This window comes from Bubalus bubalis, chromosome 20 (genome assembly GCF_019923935.1).
Source record: "Bubalus bubalis isolate 160015118507 breed Murrah chromosome 20, NDDB_SH_1, whole genome shotgun sequence".
NCBI classification, from domain to species: Eukaryota; Metazoa; Chordata; class Mammalia; order Artiodactyla; family Bovidae; genus Bubalus; species Bubalus bubalis.
The window spans coordinates 14,873,347-14,892,929 of record NC_059176.1 but is presented as its reverse complement, the minus strand read 5'-3'; the positions used below and the strand labels follow the sequence as shown (position 1 = coordinate 14,892,929).

The 19,583-nt window shown below is 43.1% G+C and overlaps 3 protein-coding genes across 4 annotated transcripts; 1 reads left to right on the top strand and 2 right to left on the bottom strand.

Annotated features, from left to right (window-relative positions):
- Window positions 1-287: 287 nt before the first annotated feature.
- Window positions 288-5,110, bottom strand: SERINC4 (serine incorporator 4). Its single transcript, XM_025271840.2, has 12 exons — window positions 5,008-5,110; window positions 4,352-4,528; window positions 4,002-4,180; window positions 3,516-3,595; window positions 3,194-3,287; window positions 2,728-2,939; window positions 2,307-2,402; window positions 2,059-2,185; window positions 1,601-1,673; window positions 1,138-1,186; window positions 846-999; window positions 288-652 (listed from the first exon to the last, which is right to left on the bottom strand). The coding sequence occupies exons 1-12, from the start codon at window positions 5,107-5,109 to the stop codon at window positions 445-447; spliced, it is 1,551 nt and encodes a 516-aa protein (XP_025127625.2). The 5' UTR covers window position 5,110; the 3' UTR covers window positions 288-444.
- Window positions 5,111-5,635: 525 nt separating this feature from the next.
- HYPK (huntingtin interacting protein K) lies at window positions 5,636-6,950 on the top strand. Of its 2 annotated transcripts, XM_006042638.4 has the most exons (4): window positions 5,656-5,880; window positions 6,204-6,259; window positions 6,608-6,659; window positions 6,793-6,950. In XM_006042638.4, exons 1-4 carry the CDS (start codon window positions 5,719-5,721, stop codon window positions 6,886-6,888), a joined length of 366 nt encoding a protein of 121 aa, XP_006042700.1. In that variant the 5' UTR covers window positions 5,656-5,718; the 3' UTR covers window positions 6,889-6,950. The 2 variants fall into 2 exon arrangements, with proteins under 2 accessions (XP_044789354.1, XP_006042700.1); XM_044933419.2 differs by lacking the exons at window positions 6,204-6,259; window positions 6,793-6,950 and having other exon boundaries at window positions 5,636-5,880; window positions 6,608-6,667.
- Window positions 6,951-7,333: 383 nt separating this feature from the next.
- On the bottom strand, window positions 7,334-19,562 carry MFAP1 (microfibril associated protein 1). The gene is made up of 9 exons (XM_006042642.4): window positions 19,330-19,562; window positions 15,567-15,786; window positions 14,336-14,465; window positions 13,879-14,066; window positions 13,031-13,139; window positions 12,768-12,928; window positions 11,692-11,851; window positions 9,003-9,092; window positions 7,334-8,909 (listed from the first exon to the last, which is right to left on the bottom strand). Exons 1-9 carry the CDS (start codon window positions 19,406-19,408, stop codon window positions 8,727-8,729), a joined length of 1,320 nt encoding a protein of 439 aa, XP_006042704.1. The 5' UTR covers window positions 19,409-19,562; the 3' UTR covers window positions 7,334-8,726.
- Window positions 19,563-19,583: the final 21 nt, after the last annotated feature.

The following is a 19,583-nucleotide window of genomic DNA, read 5'->3' as shown; positions in this document are numbered from 1 at the left end:
CCTATGCCCTGGTTTGTTCTAGGGTTCTGGGCTTCTTACATCCCTGTACCCAGGGGTGGACTCCTGTTTTCCTTTTTATCACCAAAGGTAGAGCCAAGTAAGTCTTTGGTCCCCTTTGGTCTTTCCCTGCCCCCATCTCTACCATGAGAGCCAGGAGTGAGCTGGTGCCACACTGTCTGCTGGGTTGGCAGTGATTGCTGAGCTGCTGACTTGGAATCAGGCTCTTGAGCTGGGTTGAAGAAGTAACGGTAGCTCCAGTGAGTCAGATACTCTGCCCAGGGTATTAGGGTGTGTGTGGCCACTTTTTTCAAGTCAGACATACTACTGACTTCAACTTAAAGGGAGGTAACTTCCCATTGTGTCTTTGAGGAATCTCTTGGGCTGGACAGCTCCTGTGAGTTAAGACTAGGGGTACACAGTCAAGAACTCGTTTGTTGAAAGTACCTAGATTGGATATTTGTCATTTGGCAATACACGATGACAATGTCGCCTGAAGATAGGATGCTGGGGGTCCGGGGTTGGGGACCAACAGAATGGTACTAGTAGCAGCCCCAGATAGAGGAGTACACAGGCCCAGCATGAGGCAACCTTGACCCAGAAGGTAGCCCAGCTACCTGCAATGAAGGTTTTTTCCAGCTCTGCTCCCTCATAGCTGTGGAACCAAAGTCTCTGGTTAGAGAGTCGGCAGGTCCGTGACTTTCAGAGCTTAGAGCTATCCTGCTGCCCCACCAGAGAATATGGTAGACTCGTGTGTCTCGGGAGAACTCAGGACTGGCCTTGAAGTGCTCTTTTCCCTAAAACAACTAGGTTTTCGGAAGAGTATCCCAGGCCCCCCTCCATCCTACCTGAACCAGTTGGTGAGGGTAACCATGACATAAAGTGATGCAAGGAAGAAGACGAAGTGGAAGGCAGAATAGCTATAGGAAAGCTGCTGGACTTGCACTGGAGGAGCTGGAGAGGTCTCTTGGTCAGCTGGTCTCGCAGCCACACCTCTTGGTCCTGGAGAGAGAGAAAAGAACTGCTGGTAGCAGAGCTGCTGAAACACCTCTTCCCTTCCCCAGCCTCTTTCACGAAGGCATTTGCACTCTTTGGCATTCTACAGAAGTCTACACTTACGGATCCTCACTTGACACTTGCCTTCCTCTGGCTCCACTGTTTCAGGGCAGCAGAAGCAGAGTGAGGGCTTCTGTGAAATGAAAGGCAGCATGTTGGAAAAAGAATGTCTGGGAAATAGTACAGGAAACTCCTCTAAAAAGATGGGTGTGGGTGACAAGTGGAGGCACACCTGGGTTCAAATTCTAGCTCCAGTATATGACTGGCTATGGGGACTTTGGTAAGATGTTTAACCTTCTGTGCCTCAATTTCTCCATTTGTAAAATGGAGCAAACACCTACCTCACAGGGTTGTTGTGAGGATTAAATTAAATGAGATTGTGTATGTAAAGTATCTAGCACAGTGCCTAGCATATTGTGGGTACTCAATAAAAGGTAACAGCAGCTAGAATCTGAGCATTTTGGGTAGAGGTTGATAGGATGTGTGTGTGTGTTGCTATGTGTGAAGGGGGTTGGGGTATTGGGGATATTGAGCTACCCATCCTCACCTGAAACTCATAGCTGTAAACCTTGACAATCCACAAGGGCCCAAATACCTCAGCCAGGTAAGAAGCCTCGTTGCTGAGAAGAGACGGTTCTCAAGTTGATACAGTCAAATAGCAGGAGGGTTACCTGACAGCATTTACTGCCAGCTGGTCCATATTAGTAACTCAGGAGGGTAGTGATCTCCCAAAGCCCTTTCCCCCAAAAATCTTGAAATTTTTTCATGTGAGGGCCCTGAAATCTTTTGTGCTTTTAAAGTTTCTCAAGTCATTTCCCTTGTCCCCTTTGTCAAATACAGATCATCTGACGGGTGCTATTCTTAGAAATTGTTTTTGTTCGTGGGGAGATTTCCTCTTACCTTCCTTTAAAGTTTAAATAAACCGTGGCCCCAGACTATCCTAACCATCCCTATCCTTGTGAGCATCCTCCCTTCTCACACCTTTCCCTTGACACTTTTACGCACCAAGCAAAAAGCACGCAAGCATACATGATGCCAGCACTCATCATTGCCAGAGAAGTATCTGGTGTGTGGGATTCCATTTTACTCAGGCCAGGCAGGCACAGAGTGTGATTCTGTCCTTGAAGGATTACTGAGAAAGGGCAAGGCAACAGAAGAGAAAGATAATGAGAACAAAGAGCTAGGTATTTGGCAGGAGCAAAAACGGTTTTAGCGTGGGTAAACCTTGTTAAGAATCCAGGTCCTTTCCTTACCCCTCTCTGGAGGACGGCTGGACAGTGCAGAGAATGTCAGGTACATGATATAGCAGCTGATGATAGAGGCTTGTAGAAGGCCAGAGCGAGGTTGCTCTGGGGAGAACAGAAATTGCTTTAGCCTACTTGGTACTAGTTTACTTCACCCCTACCCTCATCTGTGCTACTGTCTCCCCACCCTTTGGAGGAAGCAGAGAAGGGTTGAGATTAGGGAGGCAAATGAAATTTGCTATCTGGGCTTCCCCGGTGGCTCCATGGTAAGTCTGCCATGGGAAAATCTCATGGACAGAGGAGCCTGGTGGGCTGTGGTCCATAAGAGTTGCAAAGGGGTTGTAGAGAGATAACTGAAGTGACTGAGGATGGTGGAATTTGCTATACTAAAGGCCTCCCAAGTCTTTAATGCTGTAAGGCATGTACCCACTGAGGTGGATGCAGGGAGCGATGGAGAGGAAGGAGAGGAGGCCACAGAAACAAAGGTGCAGACTAAGCAGCATCTTGTTGAGCAGGCAGCCAGCTGGGTGCGTGTAGTGGTGGAACAGGAGTGCGGCTGCTGCGCCCGCCATGCTGTAGAATCCTAGGGTGGTCAGCAGCACAGCCAGGAACCAGCGGCAGTCTTGGGCTGCACCTGTTTGCCTAAGGGTGGGAGGTGGGCAGTGGCTTGGGGCTCCATCTCTTGTTTTTACCCATTATCAGCTATTCCCCCTCTCCCAGAAGACTGGTGAGACTTGCCTATCCCACTTGGCCTACAGCCATCATATTCTTGAGTTTTTCCATACTGCTTAATTGGAAGCGTTGGGATCATCAACCTGTCATGTCCTTTGCCCAACCTGACTGGGTCTAGTAATGTCAGATTTACCAGGAAGCCTTCAGGGTTATGTGCTCCTTACCAGTTCTTGTTCCAGGAATGAGCAAAGGCAGTAATAAGCACCAACTGCAGCAGGATGAATGTGAAGCCGCCACATATGCCAATGTAATGCCAGGCTGCAGGTGAGGCACCAGTAGGAAAATGTAACTGATCATATCATTACTCCTGGTCTTCTTCCTACCTTTTTTTTTTGGCTGTGCCACAAGGCTTGTGGGTTCTTAGTTCCCCACACAGGGATCAAATGCGCATCCCTTGCATTGGAAGTGTTTGGACTGCCAGGGAAGATTTTTTTCTTAGAAAATCTTTTAGCTTACACCTGTTGATTAGGATGAAATAGAACGTACCTGGAAAGAGATGCTCATCAGGGATGCAGAAGGCAACAGCACAGAGACCTAGCAGGAATAGCAGCTTGAGGAGCCAGAAACTGGTTAAGAGGGAAAGAAAATGTCTCAGAAGAATAGGCAAAGGAGAAAGCAGAACTATAGGAAAGGGGAGAAGAGAGACTAAGTAGAGGAAGGGAGGAACTGACAGGCTGATCACAGCCTATTCCAAATTCTGACCCTGATACCTAAATGACATCTGGACAGTGTTCTAGAGTTGACAGAGGGTTTGCATATAGTAACTCCACTGTTACCTCCATTTCAAAAAACTAGAAGATCAAAGAGGGTAAGTGTATGGCTTGTGGTTACACAGCAAGTATAGTGGAAGCAGGGACTTAAACCTGTTCTCTGTCTTTTTACAGTGCTATGACTTCCTCTGGAAATTTCCTTTACTCAGCTTGTGTCTACTTCCCTCCCTGTCCTCTCCCCACCCAAAGAGTACACACAGACCTATTATGTAGCTGTGCTCTTAGGCTGGTGCGGGAGTGGAGGTCGATCAGCAGCACAGCCTGCAGCAGGTGGAAGGTGGCAATTGCTGCACATAGGCGGTATACAGCCCCAGAGCCGCTCAGCACTGGGCAGTGAGAGTGGCCAAACAGATGGGCACACAGCCCTGAGGGCATCTGGATCTGAAGGGAAGAAGGCACATGTGAGAAATGGCTGGACAAGTCGTCATGCACAGAGAAGTACCTACTCGTGGGTGCGTCCACTCATGTGTCCCCTACCCTCAGTCCAAATCTCGTTTACCTCAGACTTTCTCCTGTTATCCTTTCCCGCTGCAGCCCAGCCCTCCCACGTACCCCATGTGCCTTGCCCCAAACTCTCTCCACCACTGTCCTTGACAGCAGGAGGCAGCAGACTGCTGAGGTCCCCATGTGGAGGAGGATGTAGAACAGGCGGCTACAGGGAGGCTCTGTGAGAGGGGGCTGCTTAGAAGGGCAGCAGCAGGTACTGGGAACAGGCCCACAGCAGGACACCTGAGGGTAGAGCAGATGCAGGGCAACAAGGTAGAGACACGCTGAGGATAGGCTTACATCAATACATTTGTGAGGTCAACCCATGAGGCTGAATTCCAAAATTTTCCCCTCCCCTCTCTTTCATTTAGGAATTCTCAAACTGTCTGGTTCCAAGCTATTTAGGATTGCTTTCCACTGACGTCAGGTAGAGCTTTCATCATAAGAGCTTAACATAACTGGCAGAACTTCCTAAGAGCCTATTACATCTGGCCTCTTAATCTTTCCCAGGACCTAAACATCTGGTACCAGGAACATGGGAGGAGAGGTTTAATGATCAGTAGTCTTAGACACAAAGCAGCAGAAGGGCCTCAGCAGTAAATGGCGGGTCTGCCATCTTTACCAGCTCCCGTGGGTTTTCCTCCACAGCTTCAGCCACCATTCCCTTCCCCTTTTCAGACAGCTCTTGCTCGGGGGAGTTCTCTGCCCACGTACCCTCTCACCTGATAGAAGGGAGGACTCACTATGACACCGTTGACTCCCCCGCGTTGCGGTGCCAGGCGGAGGGAGGTGTTGGGACTTGTGACCGCTTTTTCACCCACCATCCTTATCCCAGGGATTAAGCCCAGGTCCACCAGATGGAAGGCAGATGAGAAAGTAGAAGCTTTCTTTAGTCCTCAGCCCATTGGACTCCTGCAGTCCCGGGCTGTTTACCCAGTTTAAGGCAGAATGGGGAGGGATACCAGGAAAAGAACACCGACCCCCCGGGTCGTGGGAAATGCAGATATCCCTGTGAAACTACTTTCTTCCCAGGGCCCTTGGGCTTCTCAGGCTGTTCTCCCCAGATTAGGGAGCAGTTTGCCTATCTGGTCTGTAGATTAGCATTCTTAATTGGTTTAGGATTAGACGTCATTCATCTTGAACAGAGTTCCTTGCCGTGTGTGGGCTGAACCTAGTTTAAGAAAGGCTGGGACGGTCTGCAGTGGTGATGGGTTAGGTCTGGGACACGGCCTGGCAGAAAACACTGTACAAGCCCAGAACGAAGTCTGAAAAACGAACTGCTTTGCTTGCTGAAGCTTCTAGAACCAGCGCTCTAAAGAAGGTGTGGCCCAGGGCTAGCCCCGCCTCCCCGCCATCCCGGCGGAAGTTGCGAGGTAGTTGCCGGAAGTCCTTCTAAGGCGGGGCCGGCCGTGGGGCTGCGCGTTGGGATCGATATGGCGACGGAGGGGGACGTGGAGCTGGAGTTGGAGACAGAGACGAGCGGTCCGGAGCGGCCTCCGGAGAAGCCACGGAAGCATGACAGTGGTGCGGCGGACCTGGAGCGAGTCACCGACTATGCGGAAGAGAAGGAGATCCAGAGTTCCAATCTGGAGACGGTGAGGTTGGCCGGGCAGCGTGTCTGGGCTGGATGAGAGCAGACGGGGCCAGGAGGCCGACACTGCAAGCCTGGTTCCAGGAGGGGCCCGCATCCCGCAGGTGGGAGGAGGCGAGAGGGAAACTGAACCGTCATTGGGCCCCTCCGCTTGATGGAGATGGGGTTTAAAATGGGTCTCAGGTGCACAGAAGTGAACTAAACATAGGCCCGGGTTCCTAGTACGCTCGTCATTGTGAATCCACACTTCACTCGCTTGTTATTGGTATTTTAGATTGTTAGGAATTGTGAGTAGCAGAGCAGTAACTTGATCTGTCTTTCCCATAGGCCATGTCCGTGATTGGAGATAGACGGTCTAGGGAGCAGAAAGCCAAACAGGAGCGGTAAGTCTTACCTACCCACCCCACTATATCCCAGACAAAAAAGGCATCGTTAGGCTTTTGTACTTCGTACTGTTGTTCTTCAGCTCTATCACCAATTTCTGAAGACCTAAGATTTACAACTTTACTGTTTTGTTGGTGGAAGGAAAGGCCTCCTGGCAACACTTGGCTGCTATAAATATTCCAGAGGATGGGGTGGGATGGGATGTTAGGCTAGGGGGAGTCCTTTTGTATTTTCAGTCAACAGTGTTTATCAAGTCATTTATTTGTAAGGCACAACTGCGCATGATCCTTTCTGGGAGTTTATGGTGGAGGTAGAAAATGAGGACTAAAGTACCTGAATATTTTCAGGGAGAAGGAACTGGCAAAAGTCACCATCAAGAAGGAAGATCTGGAGCTGATAGTGAGTAGGAATGCCTAACTACTGTGTGGGTGGGGAGTATGTCTTTTGTTTCTGAACAAGTGGAGTCTTCACATTTTGCTGGCACCTTATTGCCCAGGAGATTTTGGTAAAATCATTGATCCTTTCCCTGCAGATGACAGAGATGGAGATCTCCCGAGCAGCAGCAGAACGGAGCTTGAGGGAACACATGGGCAACGTGGTGGAAGCTCTTATTGCCCTAACCAACTGATTTGGGTTTTCTCAGGCCCACTGGATTAACTTATTTCAATAAAGATGTCTTTTTAAGTTTCAGTTTTATCATTTTGGACCAAGTATGATACATATTTTATTTTACTGTGGGAAGTTTACATCTTGGAGTATAACCCTTAATGAACCTATGTTGAGGATCAGAGTAGAAGAGTAATTCATGTTCAGATGTTAGGTAGCAGACCAGGCTCATTCATATGACTAATTCTCAGCAATATTCAAGGTGCACTAATTGGCTCAGTAAAGTTTACCCCATGGCATGTGTCTCTAGGGTAGCTCACCAATAGCTGAAAGGCCAACACCTGTCTAGGAGTCACTGTATACAGATAAAAGTCACCAATCCAGTTCATAAGCCACTGTGAGTTACAGTAACTGAGTTACAGGGAACATGGTAACTTCAATAAATTATCAAAGGTTATGTCTTAGAATTAATTTATGAAAAGATTTTAATTGATTTAATATTTTAATTCTGAACCACAGCACTTACACCTTAAGATTGCATTTTCTAACGTAGAGAGAAAGCAGTTTAAAAGTTGATCAAGTTTGGCCAAGTCACCCTTGCTAAGCTTCTGTTTCCTCAGCTGTAAAACAATACATATCTGATAGATTCTTGTAAGAAGTGATGAGCAGGCGAGTAGCTCTGACTTGCATTTTGACTCTAGGATAATTCTTGGATTGTATCTGCTGGCACATACAACAGTGACTTATATACATCTTTGTGTTTATTACTTCATAGTAATTATTTGCACTCATTTTTATTCTAGGACGTTTAGGGATTTACAGATGATTCTCCTAGTGCGGCATTTAAAGACTGTGAAAAGACCTTGCCCTTCTCATTTTTAAATGCAATATAGAGATAAGTCTTCCCACTGGTTAAATGTCATTCTTTATAACCCCTAGGCCTCCTAATATTCTGCCGTATGCAGGGTGGTTATGTAGTACATATTAAATGAAAAATGTAACTGCCAGTGATGTCCAGCATGATGTCACTACATTCCAGCTCAAGAGCACTGTGCCCTCCTTGGTACATGAGCCGGGCAAGCAGGTACTGGTGTGCGCTTGGATTCCGTGTTTTGTGTGTCCTGTTTTGTTCTATATACAGCTACGATTTAGACAGCAGTGACAATCACATATTTGCTCATGGAATAAATCTAGGTGCCACTTACAATATAGCTTATCTTGCATCTGTGCTTATTCCTGAGATGAAAGGGTATGATTAAAATGTGAAACATCCTTTGCCTGACAACTCCCTGCTGTCTTTTATCTTAGTTAATAGATATTTGTCAGCTTGCACATTTTGTTTCTGATATGCTAAAAAAACCTCTTGGTGTATGATTTTTTTATTTCTTGACACTTGCACATAAATGGATCAAAAAGTATGTTTGCCTAGAAAAATTTACCCAAAAATGCAAAACAGGTTTTCAATGACTTTAGATTTCCTGTAAGGTAGAAATAATACATTGTCCACTTAGATGCCCATCCATGTTTCTAACCCAAGCTCAGAGCTGGTAGAAGAAACTTGGAACAGTCCCAAGTGAATATGGGAAGCCAGAGCAGTAATGACATTCAAGATTTCTCAGAAATAGTCCTAAGTGGGAGCCTCTAATCCTACCTGGACAGTGCTTTTTTGCAGGCTTCTCAGCATGAGTCCAAACCTCACAAAGCACTTTCAAACACTGGGTTTGCCCAGTGCCACAAGTATGGCAGTAGGTTCAGCAGGCCAGATACAGGGGCCATGTGAATAGTAGTAAAAACAAATCAAGGACCAGATGCTGAGATTTCCCCTTGTGTCCAACAGTTGGAAGAATAAGTAGTTGAACTCTAAGTAGTTTTCCGCTTCTTGGCAGATGGCCGTTCAAATACATCTCGTACCCCGGCTGCCTTTTGTTTAAAGAACTTTGTATTCTGGGCACTCTCTTGGCCCCATGCTGAGTCAAAGGAGGTGGTGTCTTGATCCACGAGGTGGGTGTATTTGGTACGACCAGAGCGTCCAAAGTTCTTGACCTGTATGGATAGATGATGAGTTATATCACCAGATTTATCATGGTCCGGCCTCAATATGTTCCTTTTCTCTCATGTCATTAAGGTTCCCCATACCTGCATGACTTTGGGAAGAATGGTTTTGTTGAAATGATCCTCCAGGGTAGGTGCGCTGAAATCTCTCTTGTATACTTCTTCATCCTCATCCTGTAAAAAAGAGTCTTATCAGTCTTGTGGTTTTATTTCTCATGTATCACTCATTTTTTAAACCATTTAAAATTATTTTTATTTATTTATTTATTTGGGCAGCATATGGGAGCTTAGTTCTCTGACCAGGGATTGAACCCACACCCCACCCTACAGTTTAAGCACAGAGTTGTAATCACTGGACCCATCAGGGAAGTCCCTCAAACTACAAATTCATTAAATTGTACAACAAAGGATAAAAAGAAACCAGAGGGCATTGAACCTACTGGACCAAAAGCTTACATCAAGTTAAGGAGATGATACTCCTTGTTTTCCTTTGTGTTGTCTTTTTCCTTCTTAAATGTAGCTATTTCCTGAAGGTTGGTTATCTTCTTTTCACTCAATATGTTCATTCACTCACATGATTTCAACTTCATACAGGCCTCTCAAATCTCCAATCCTGATTCTTCTACTGCCCAATATATATCTTAGGTATTGTTGGGATTTCAAACTCACAACTAAAGTGAAAACTACATCCCTGAAATTTTCCAAATCAGCCTCTCCCTGACTTAATTTCTGTAATAGGACCAACATTCTCTCTAGATTCTCTTTATTTGGTTATTACAGTTTTTCCCTGCAATCAACCTTACACATTTCTTTAAATTAATGTGTTTCCTAAAACACAATCTTCATTATACCTTTGTCCTGCTCAAAAACTTTCAGAGGTTCTCTGTTTTATTAAATAAGCATAATCCCTCTGTGTACTGCTGCTGCTAAGTTGCTTCAGTCGTGTCCGACTCTGTGCGACCCCATGGACTGCAGCCTATCAGGCTCCTCCGTCCACGGGATTTTCCAGGCGAGAGTACTGGAGTGGGTTGCCATTGCCTTCTCCACCTCTGTGTACTAGTCAAGGCCAAATGCTACATAGCCTTAATGTACTCCTTGCCTTGACAGACGATACTTTCTGCCTCCATTTCTTCTGGTTCTTTTACATGGAATATCTTCCTACCACTGAATGTCAGGAAGTTTATACATCTTACATGTCATCTCCTTGATATCCTTTTCAATCCTACCAAATATAACACCTCTCTCTTCAGAAGTCCTTTAGTATGTTCATTCTTCCTTATGTTACAGTATGTATTTGCCTTAGCTCTATTATTAGATTGTAAGCCTTCTGAGGGCAAGGAGCTATGGCTGTGTTAAACAGTACTACCCTTCATACACTAAATGCTCAAAGGTTTACTTAATGAACTGTATAAAACAACTATAGAGAATAGTTTCAAATCAACATATAAATACAACTATAATGTTATGATACAGACCATAAACATATGTACTGAAAGAATTAAAACAGTACCATCTTAAGGAAAGTTTCACGGAAGAGCTGAATCCTTTAACTGAACAGTTTTGGGATACTCTCTTCCCATCAGCTCTTGAAAGGCCCAATTTAAAGGTAGGCCTTTCATGAGACCAATTTTTCTCCTTGTTAGAGCCTAAAAGTCCCTCATTTAATCTCAGACGCTATTTCCACTTCACCCTCCTCGTCCAGATGAGAAGAGTTGATATTTGAGTATGTGTACCAAAAGACTTTCACATGAACCTTTCCTTATGTATCTTAGGAATGCACTGGTTCTCTAAGGAGCTTGATTATTAAAACTGTTGAAATGCTAAAGCAATGATATTTTATGACTTTGAAGCAATCTAAGAAGTAATTAATAATCTCCACTGACTCCTATCTAGAAAGCTACGTGGGCTAGAAAACTACATAATAAGCAAATATTTCCTGCTGACTAGATAAGACTGATTTTGGTGGGAGAAGAATAAGGAATCCCCCTTATTTTTACAATTTTTTAAAGTGTTACAATTTTACTGGTATCTACAGCAAAAGGCAGGAATTTAGCTGCAGTGGAGATACTAAGGTTTGCTAAACAACATCTCAAAAAGCTAGATTACTTTTTGATACAAACTTCTTTAATATCAGGAAATAATTTAACAAACCACATGCCATTGGAGTAATAAATGTCATCAATTCTCCCATTTCCTTTCCTGCTATCTCTCTATTAAGGAATTACCACTAGTGCTAATCCAAATAATTTGGAAGCAGTCCTTTTCATTTTATACAGGGTTAACAGACTGCTGTTTTGACTTATATAAAGATCAGAGATCATGGCATTACAAATAATGGTTAGATAATTAACAACTTTTGGGTCAGATTTAGTCACTTTCTGTCCGCTGAGAAGGAAGTGAATTCAACTTAAATCACCCAAACATGAGTTAATGTAAAGCTCTTTGCAGAGCTTGGTTTTCTCATAATCAAAATCTCTCAGCTATGAAAAATGATATCTAAGTGATCTGGGGGACCTAAATCGTCTAGTCTAGTCTAGTCTAGATCACTCTCTGTTTCACTTCCTCAATTCTGCTGTTACATCATTTCCTCCTGAGAGCTGGGGCCAAAAGGGAACAGTTGCTGCCATTTCTGAAATCCTGCTGCCAATGCTTTCCTCTGATTTTATATTCTTCACAGGCAAAAAGCAAATAAGAAAGCTGACCACTGGTAAGTAGAAGTAACATCCCAGGACGAGGAAAATGGGGGTTATTCCAGTCTCTTTTCACTTCTTACCATGAAGAAGGCACCCCGGTGATAATACTTCTGTAGGAACTTATATTTGCCCTTAACAGCTTTGTTGGTAATGACTTTGCCATTTGCCCGAAGCTCAGCTCGCCTCTCTTCCTCAGTTAGGTTTCTCATTCGTTCAATTTCTGCTTTCTCCTTCTCAAGTCTGTTCAGAGAATGAAAACTATTTATTAGTTTCCTTTTAGTTTCATAAAGACCCAGTTATCTGAATATGACACAGTCCCACCTCCTTTCAAGCATTATTTATCTTCATTGATTCTAGTTACTATCTGTTAGGAATTAAGATTGGAAGTTTAATAAATGAAAAGGTCAGGTAGTCTTCATTACACTCGCAAGACCTGGTACTACAAACTTCTGAAAGTTTATTCTAGTCTTTTTGAGGTTCAGACATACCACTACTGCTTGATTTTATAACATTACGAATTTCCCTTCCCTGAAGAGCCTTCTTTGTTTAAAAAAAAAAAAAATCAGAATTAAATTCTGTATAAGACTTGACTGGTATTTTTTAAATAATGTGCTTACATATCACAAACCAAGGGTCACCATCATTAACTAGATTACAGCAGTTTTAACCTTTTTTAGGGGGTAGAGAGTCATAAGTCCCTTTTCTTCAAAAAAAAAAAAGCATTCCTAGTAGTTTTTAGGAATTGGGTGGTGCAGCTCCAAGATGATTTTGGTCTAACTGAGTGTGGTAGAGGAACTGCATAGCAACCTCCAAAATTGTGAGAAATAATTGTTTTAACGTCAACTTACTTTTGGGTTGGGTTGTTATGCAACAACAGAAAACTGATTACAGGTAGTTAACTAGTTTGTGTCTACTAGGAAACTACTAAAGGGAGTATCAGCTGCACTCTTACCATGGAGAAACACTGACAAAATGTGTTTCTCTTTCCTGATTTTATTATAATAAGCCGCCTTCCAGTTATGGGGAACACACCTAGCTGTAGGAACCCTAAAGAAAGCTAGAATGGAACTCACAGTAGGTGTGGAGCCTAAGAGCTACCCTACTAGGAATATGACCACCCAGTGGTATTACGCTCTAAGCTCATCCTGTTACTCACGCTTCTCTGTCTTCTCTGTCCCTCTTGATTCTCTTTAACTCCCGAACTTTCCAGGCCTCATATTCCTCCTCATCATTTTCATCATCAGTATTGAGTGCATCCAGGGCAGCCAGAGACCGCTTGTTCTCCTCCAGCTCTTTCTTGGTTTCCTCCTCTACAATCTGGATAGGGAGAACAATTCAACGGTTGGACTTCTTATTCTCCCTCAGACAGACCGAAACACACAACTCCTCACACTCAATCCTCACAGCCACGCCCAGCACCTTGAGTGTGTACTTGCGCCTCTCCTCAGCCATGTGTTTGGCCTCCTGCTCCAGCTCCTTCTGTTTCAATGCTTCAGCCTCACGTTCTTGAACCGTCACCCGGTCCTTCCTGCAGCACAGAGGTCCTGTTAATTGCCCAAAGTCCTTAGAGTAGTGCTCTTTGTTCCCTAAATCAAGTCTCATTCAAACCAGACAAAGCCAAATGGTCTCTGGCTCTATTATTTGCAAAGAGCTAAAAGTGGGAATCATTTCCAGTCTTTAGAACATCAAAATTCCATTATCTTTGAACTGCCTGAATATCAAGAAACCTGCTGGACTGTAGGATTTCTAGCCATTAGGAAAGGAATAGGAATTTGCTCTTAAGCTTGATTTTGTATTTAAAATAAGACCTTGGCAAGTGTGTTTTCTTTAAGTGGAAAAGGAGATGTGAAAACGAACTCAGACTGCCACCAAGATGCGTGTGTGCGTGCTCAGTCGCTTCACTTGTGTCTGACTCCTTGCGACCCCATGGACTGTAACCTGCCAGGCGCCTCTGTCCATGGGATTCTTCAGCAAGAATACTGCCGTGGGTTACCATGCCTCTTCCCCCTGGAAGAGGATCTTCCCAACCCAGGGATCGAACCCATGGCTTCCGCAATGGCAGGTGGGTTCTTCACCCACTGAGCCACTTGGGAAGCCCAACACCAAGATACTCCTCAGCAAATGCTCTGCTGAGCTGGGGCACTGGGCAGAAGATTTTTACTTAGTGCCTACATTTCAGAAGAGCATGAGCGAGAAAAGAGGCTTCCGTCTTCAGACCCAGGAAGCAGTAATTATGTGGATTCAGGCCTGGTTTGTGAAATACTTACTTCCGAATGAAGACTGGCTTAAGGCGAGGCTCCATCTCATCCTCACTGTCTGTGTACTCCTCATACTCAGACTCTGATTCGGACTCCTCCCCAGAACGTCCCTCGTCTTCCACCTCCATGACTTCCAGCTCTTCATTTTTTCTCTCCTGTGCTCTTTGGCGCATCATGCCACGGCGCCGCTCTATTTCCTATCAAGTTACATGTCCAAACCAGTCAGCCAAATGGCCTGTGCTGTGCGGTTGCTTTTTATTCTTACCTCATCAAGCTCAATAAATTCTGGTTGAGTAAATGCAACTTAGTACCACTCTATTTCAATCCTATCCAAAACAAGTAGGGAACACTGGATCAGACTTCTGCCAAAAGCAGATATCTTGCGCTTCTAAGGCCTCAACAAAGGAGCACTGGCCCTAATTTCTTCTTCCACCCAGAAAGAACTTCCCACTTTCCTTAATCATACCTCTTCATCAATCTCTTCTTCCTCTTCTTCACTGCTATCTTCTCGTTCCATGCGCCAAGGATCTCCTTCTACTTCGGAGTCACTTTCTCCAACCACTTCAGGCTCCACTATTTTCCGATGTCGAGCCAATCTGAAAGACAGTGTCCGACTGTAATACCAACTTCACAAAAAGGACATTTCCTTAGTCACAGAGCACCAGGACATTATGTTTCCTTTTATTAGTACTGAAGCCTTGAGATGAGGAAACTGAGGTGCAGATTAAAGAAACTAACTCAGTGTCAGAAGAAATAGTCAAGTTGGATCTAAAACATTACATGTATGCTGAGGCACACTGGGGCACTGTACCAAGCTTAGATGGGTGCACTGGGATATACTGTAAAGCTCAAAGTAGTTGAGTTTCAACGGCAGATCACATTATGTTTCCTTTCAATGGTATTGTGTCTTTATAAAACTTTTTTTGGGCTGCTGTGATAAAAAGCAAGTTCTGCATGAAAGTCAATATAGAACAGGAAATGAGTGACTGTGCCAATGTGACTCTAAGGTTTGAGAAGTTAGTGCCCAAGAGGCACACAAACCGCAAAAGTAATTGTGGTTATGTAAAAATGAAATAAAAATGTTTTTTCTTTTATAGGTATTAAAGTTTTTAAGTACCTAAGTTGCTAGGACATAAATATTTATTAAATTACTTAGCTCTAACTACTTAATAAAGAGAATTGTTTGGGCCCAGAGGCTCTGTGAAAAAACTCCTGAGACTATGTGAACTGTGAAAGTTGGGAACCTTTGGCTACTCTGTAAGGTAATGTCTCAGTCAATACAAAATAAAAATCCCTCGTTGGAAGGGGTCCCTTTCTGACATGAGACCACTCATCAGTCCTTTTCTCCTACTTTATCAGTATCATTTCTCCTCCTTAGCTTTTAGAATAACTACCTGGAAAAGATCAATTTCTCAAATTTTAGAAAACATCTCTGTGCAAAAAAGACCCCTCAACAAACCAACCAGCGATCTGTGCTTTCAATCCCCTTAATGAATCATTTTCCAAACCCCACTCTGCTTTAGTTTCCTGGCTTGTAAAAATGGGGATAATCATACCCTCATAAAGTCATTATGTGGATTACAACAATTAGTTAAAGTAATATACCAGGAACAGTGCCTGGTGCACAGGAAGTGCGACTCAAGTATTAGCAGTTATTGCTGGGTTCATGCCCAGGATAACATAACCCTCGTCATTACCTCTCCTCCACATCTTCACTAATACGGTTCTGCAAACGCCGCAGCCGAGGGTCACTAGATGAATCCTCCTCCTGTTCCTCGGGCTCTGCTTCTTGTTCTTTGGCTTTCTTAATGAACTGAAACTCTTCATCCTCCTCATCTGAGGACTCCATAGGGGCATAGTCTGGCCTCTTTCCCGATACATAACGTTTTACCTTCACTTTTTCCATCGAAATCTCACCTGGGTAAGAAACAGAACTTACGTTTCAGTAACCTCTTTCCCAGTGTCCCTCAACCCTTGGCCTTTCCAGGTAAAAAAGCCCTGTATTCCTGGCAAACCAAGTCCAAGCAGGAGAAGGAGCCCTGACCCAACCATCTATTCAACTACATCTTTTTCCTACAAAGGCCAAGGCATGAGAAGGCGTTCCTGTGAACACCAAAACTAATAATGAGGTTTAGCTTGGGTACAATGAGTGGAGGAAGGGTGGGCAGTGGAACAATACAAAGTCCCTCCTAATAGGGAGACTACATCCACCTGTTTATATGCTTAAGTGAATTATTTGTTTAACAGTGCCCAGCACACAGTAAGGGTGACTTCAGTCGGAATATAAAATTAAAATAGTGTTCAGTCATTCTTTTAGTTCCTCAAGGTATTTCTCTGGCAGTCTTTATATAATCTATTACCACATAATTCCATCTTCTAATCTTTATTTCTACCTTTTCTTTTAGCTTATGTGCTACCAAACCTGCAAGAGTAGATTATATTTCTTTTACAAATACCAACAATTCCAATGAACAGAAAATCAGTGAAAACTAAGCAACACATTTTCTAAGAGGAATACAACCTGGATAACCAAGCTGGACAGTTCAAGGGAAAACTTTAGGTGGACTTCACTTACAAACATAGATACAGGCAACATAAAAACTAACCAAGAAGCCCCTCTAAGCTATAGGGACATAATTAAAATTTAGCCCAGGACTACAAGGATGGCTTAACCTTAGAAAATTAACAGGGGAAAAAGTAATATACTTTTTAAAGTTTATATACTTGCAGTCACACAATCTTAACAATAGATACAGCAAACATTATATTTAATGATAAAATATTAGAAGCACTCCTTTAAAAAACAGTAGGCATCGTTAGGTTGTCCCTATCATACCTTCTAATCAACATTGTATTATGGTTTCAGGGCAATAAGAAAAGAAAGAGATAAAAGGTAAGAATTAAAAAGGAAGAAACTGCCACAATTTGCAGCCAATATGATTACTTACGTAGAAAATACAAGATAACCAGAGAAGCTTAAAAACAAGTGGAAAGGTGTATAAATGCTAGATAAAAATAAATGTACCTGTACATTGGCTACATATAATTAGAAAATACAGTTTAAAAATTCTATTTACAATAGCAACTAATCTATAAGATACTAAGAAGTAAATTCAACAAGTGATGTGTGAGGCTATAGGAGGAAAAATATATAATTTTTTTAAAGATATAAAAGATCAAAATAAATGAAGAAATGTATCATGTTCAAAGATGAGAAGATGGCAACTGTGCCCAAGTAAATCAATAAATGTGTGCTCTATAATTTTAATGTAATTTCATTAAGAGCTGTCCCCAGGCTGATTCTAAAATCATACGGAAGAACAGGAAGTCAAAAAGAGCCGAGACAATTCTGAAGAACAAGGTGAGGTAAAAGACCTTAACAGACACCTTGCCAAAGAAGATATACAGATGGCAAATAAGTATGTGAAGAGATGGTCCACATTTTATGTCTTCGTGCATGCTCTGTGGCTTAGTTGTGTCCGACTCTTTGCGACCCCACGGACTGTAGCCTGCCAGGCTCCTCTGTCCATGGGGATTCTCCAGGCAAGAATACTGGAGTGAGTTGCCATTTCCTCCTCCAGGGCATCTTCCTCACCCAGGGATCACACCTTTGTCTTCTTCATTGGCAGTATTTTTTTAAACTACCTGGGAGGCCCTTATATGTCTTCAGGGAATGCAAATTAAAAAAAAAAAATACAATGAGATGTTGCTACACACAGAATGGCCAAAATCTAGAGCTCTGACAATACCAAATGCTGGTAAGAATGTGGAGCAACAGGATCTCTGATTTATTGTTGGTGGGAGTGCAAAATGGCACAACCACTTTGGAAGATAATTTGGTGGTTTCATACAAAACTAAGCATACTCTTACCATATGATCTAATTTCTGCTCTTTGGTATTTATACAAAGGAGCAAAACACAAAAACCTGCATAACTGCCAAAACTTGTAAGCAACCAAGGTGTCCTTCACGAGGTAAATGGATAAATAAACTATGGTACATCCAGATGATGGAATATTACTCAGCAATAACAAAACAAAAAGAGCTATCAAGCCATGAAAATACATGCAGGAACCTTAAATGCATATTACTAAGTGAAAATACTGTGTGATACCATAATGATGGATATATATCCCTATACATTTGTCCAAATCCATAGAATGTACATCAGAGTGAATCTTAATGTAAACTACCGACTGAATGATAAATGATGTGTCAATGTAGATTCACACTACCCTAGTAGAAATTTTTACACAAGTGTACTAAAGAGACATGTTTAAGCACTATTTGTAAAAGGAAAAAAAGTAACAAAACGACAACTAAATGTCCCTCAACAGGGATCAAACTGTGGTTTAATTATACAATGGAACTTATAAGCAGTTAAAGGGGCTTCCCTGGTGGCTCAGAGGTTAAGAATCCACCTGCCAATGAAGGAGACACCGGTTCTATCCCTGGGTAGGGAAGATCCCCTGGAGAAGGAAATGGAAACCCACTCCAGTAATCTTGCCTGGGAAATCCCAAGGACAGAGGAACCTGGTGAGTTACAGTCCCATGGAGTCCCAGAGTCAGACAGGACTTAGCAACTAAACAACAAGCAGTTAAAATGAATGAATAAGACCTTCATGTATCCAAAGGACACTTCTCCAAAGTCATGTTGACTTAAGAAAAAAACAACAAAAGGCAGAATGCACAAAGATAGATACTGTATATTTAAAAGATAAAAAGAACTGACATTATTTTCCAAATACTTTACTGAAAAAACTCAGACTTTCAGTCTGACTCCCCAAACAAGTACAGTTTTCCTTCATCCATCTGCACTCATTAGAATCCTACCCATCCTTTAAAGATCAAGTTAAATATTCCAATCTGAAGAGATTATTTCTTCTCTGACCTCCCAAAGCATTTCGTTTATATCACCTATGTGACAGGTTTTATAGGTGGGAAAGACCATAAACTTGTTCAGAATGTGCCTCTTCTTACACATCTCACAGACTATGAGTTCCTTAACCACTGTTTTACACCATTCTATATTCAATTTAACTAATACAGTCACTGCGATGGCTGAAAGGGATAAAAAGTTTTAAGATAGAGTTCCTGCCTCAAGTAGGTTATTAACTTACGATGTAGCAGACGGAGGTGGACACGTAATTACAGTGATACGAGTTATAAAAGCACCATAAACAGACAATGGACAACAAAATGTATGCCACACACGCCACGCAAATAGCAGGCATTCACTATATTAGCTTAACTTATTGGTGGAGGAGAGAGCACACAGGTTCTACTAACGAGATGAGTTCTAAGTAGCAACGCGATCGGATCCGATTTTGACAGGGAAAGTAGAAGAAACAGGGGCAGGGTCTTAAGGATCGCTGGGGATAAGGTGCTGGGCCCGGGGTAAGTTTGGAATATGCTGACGAAAGAGATAAGATCCGACTGGAAAACCGCTCAACACAGTACCTTTCTCATTGCGAACCGGGACGGCCCCAGCCGTTGACTGAATGGGCGGTTGTTTCATGAGTGAGCTTGGGACAGACATGTTGACGACAGCGTCGGTGACTCCCGAAAGTCGACTGATTTCAAAGTGAACAGCTACAACGTCAACGAACAGATAAAACCTTCTCCTCCTAGGACCACTGCAAACTGCGGCGCGACTGATAGAAACACCACCTACGGCTAAGCTAGAATAACCGGAAGTATACGACCAGAGGATT

Bases quoted from the DNA above. Each gene is read 5' to 3' on its own strand.
- SERINC4 (XM_025271840.2), bottom strand. From the start codon at position 5,109: ATGGTGGGTGAAAAAGCGGTCACAAGTCCCAACACCTCCCTCCGCCTG. The intron at 3,596-4,001 runs GTCTGTGTGTAC...CCTCTTAACCAG, and splicing joins AGAGCACAGCTACATAATAG to TTTCTGGCTCCTCAAGCTGC. The intron at 2,403-2,727 runs GTGGGTACATGC...TGTTCTCCCCAG, and splicing joins CGCTCCCTGCATCCACCTCA to AGCAACCTCGCTCTGGCCTT.
- HYPK (XM_006042638.4), top strand. From the start codon at position 5,719: ATGGCGACGGAGGGGGACGTGGAGCTGGAGTTGGAGACAGAGACGAGC. The intron at 5,881-6,203 runs GTGAGGTTGGCC...TCTTTCCCATAG, and splicing joins AGAGTTCCAATCTGGAGACG to GCCATGTCCGTGATTGGAGA. The intron at 6,260-6,607 runs GTAAGTCTTACC...GAATATTTTCAG, and splicing joins CAGAAAGCCAAACAGGAGCG to GGAGAAGGAACTGGCAAAAG.
- MFAP1 (XM_006042642.4), bottom strand. From the start codon at position 19,408: ATGTCTGTCCCAAGCTCACTCATGAAACAACCGCCCATTCAGTCAACG. The intron at 15,787-19,329 runs GTACTGTGTTGA...TTTCTTACCCAG, and splicing joins CCCGGTTCGCAATGAGAAAG to GTGAGATTTCGATGGAAAAA. The intron at 13,140-13,878 runs GTAAGTATTTCA...TCTGTGCTGCAG, and splicing joins AAGCCAGTCTTCATTCGGAA to GAAGGACCGGGTGACGGTTC.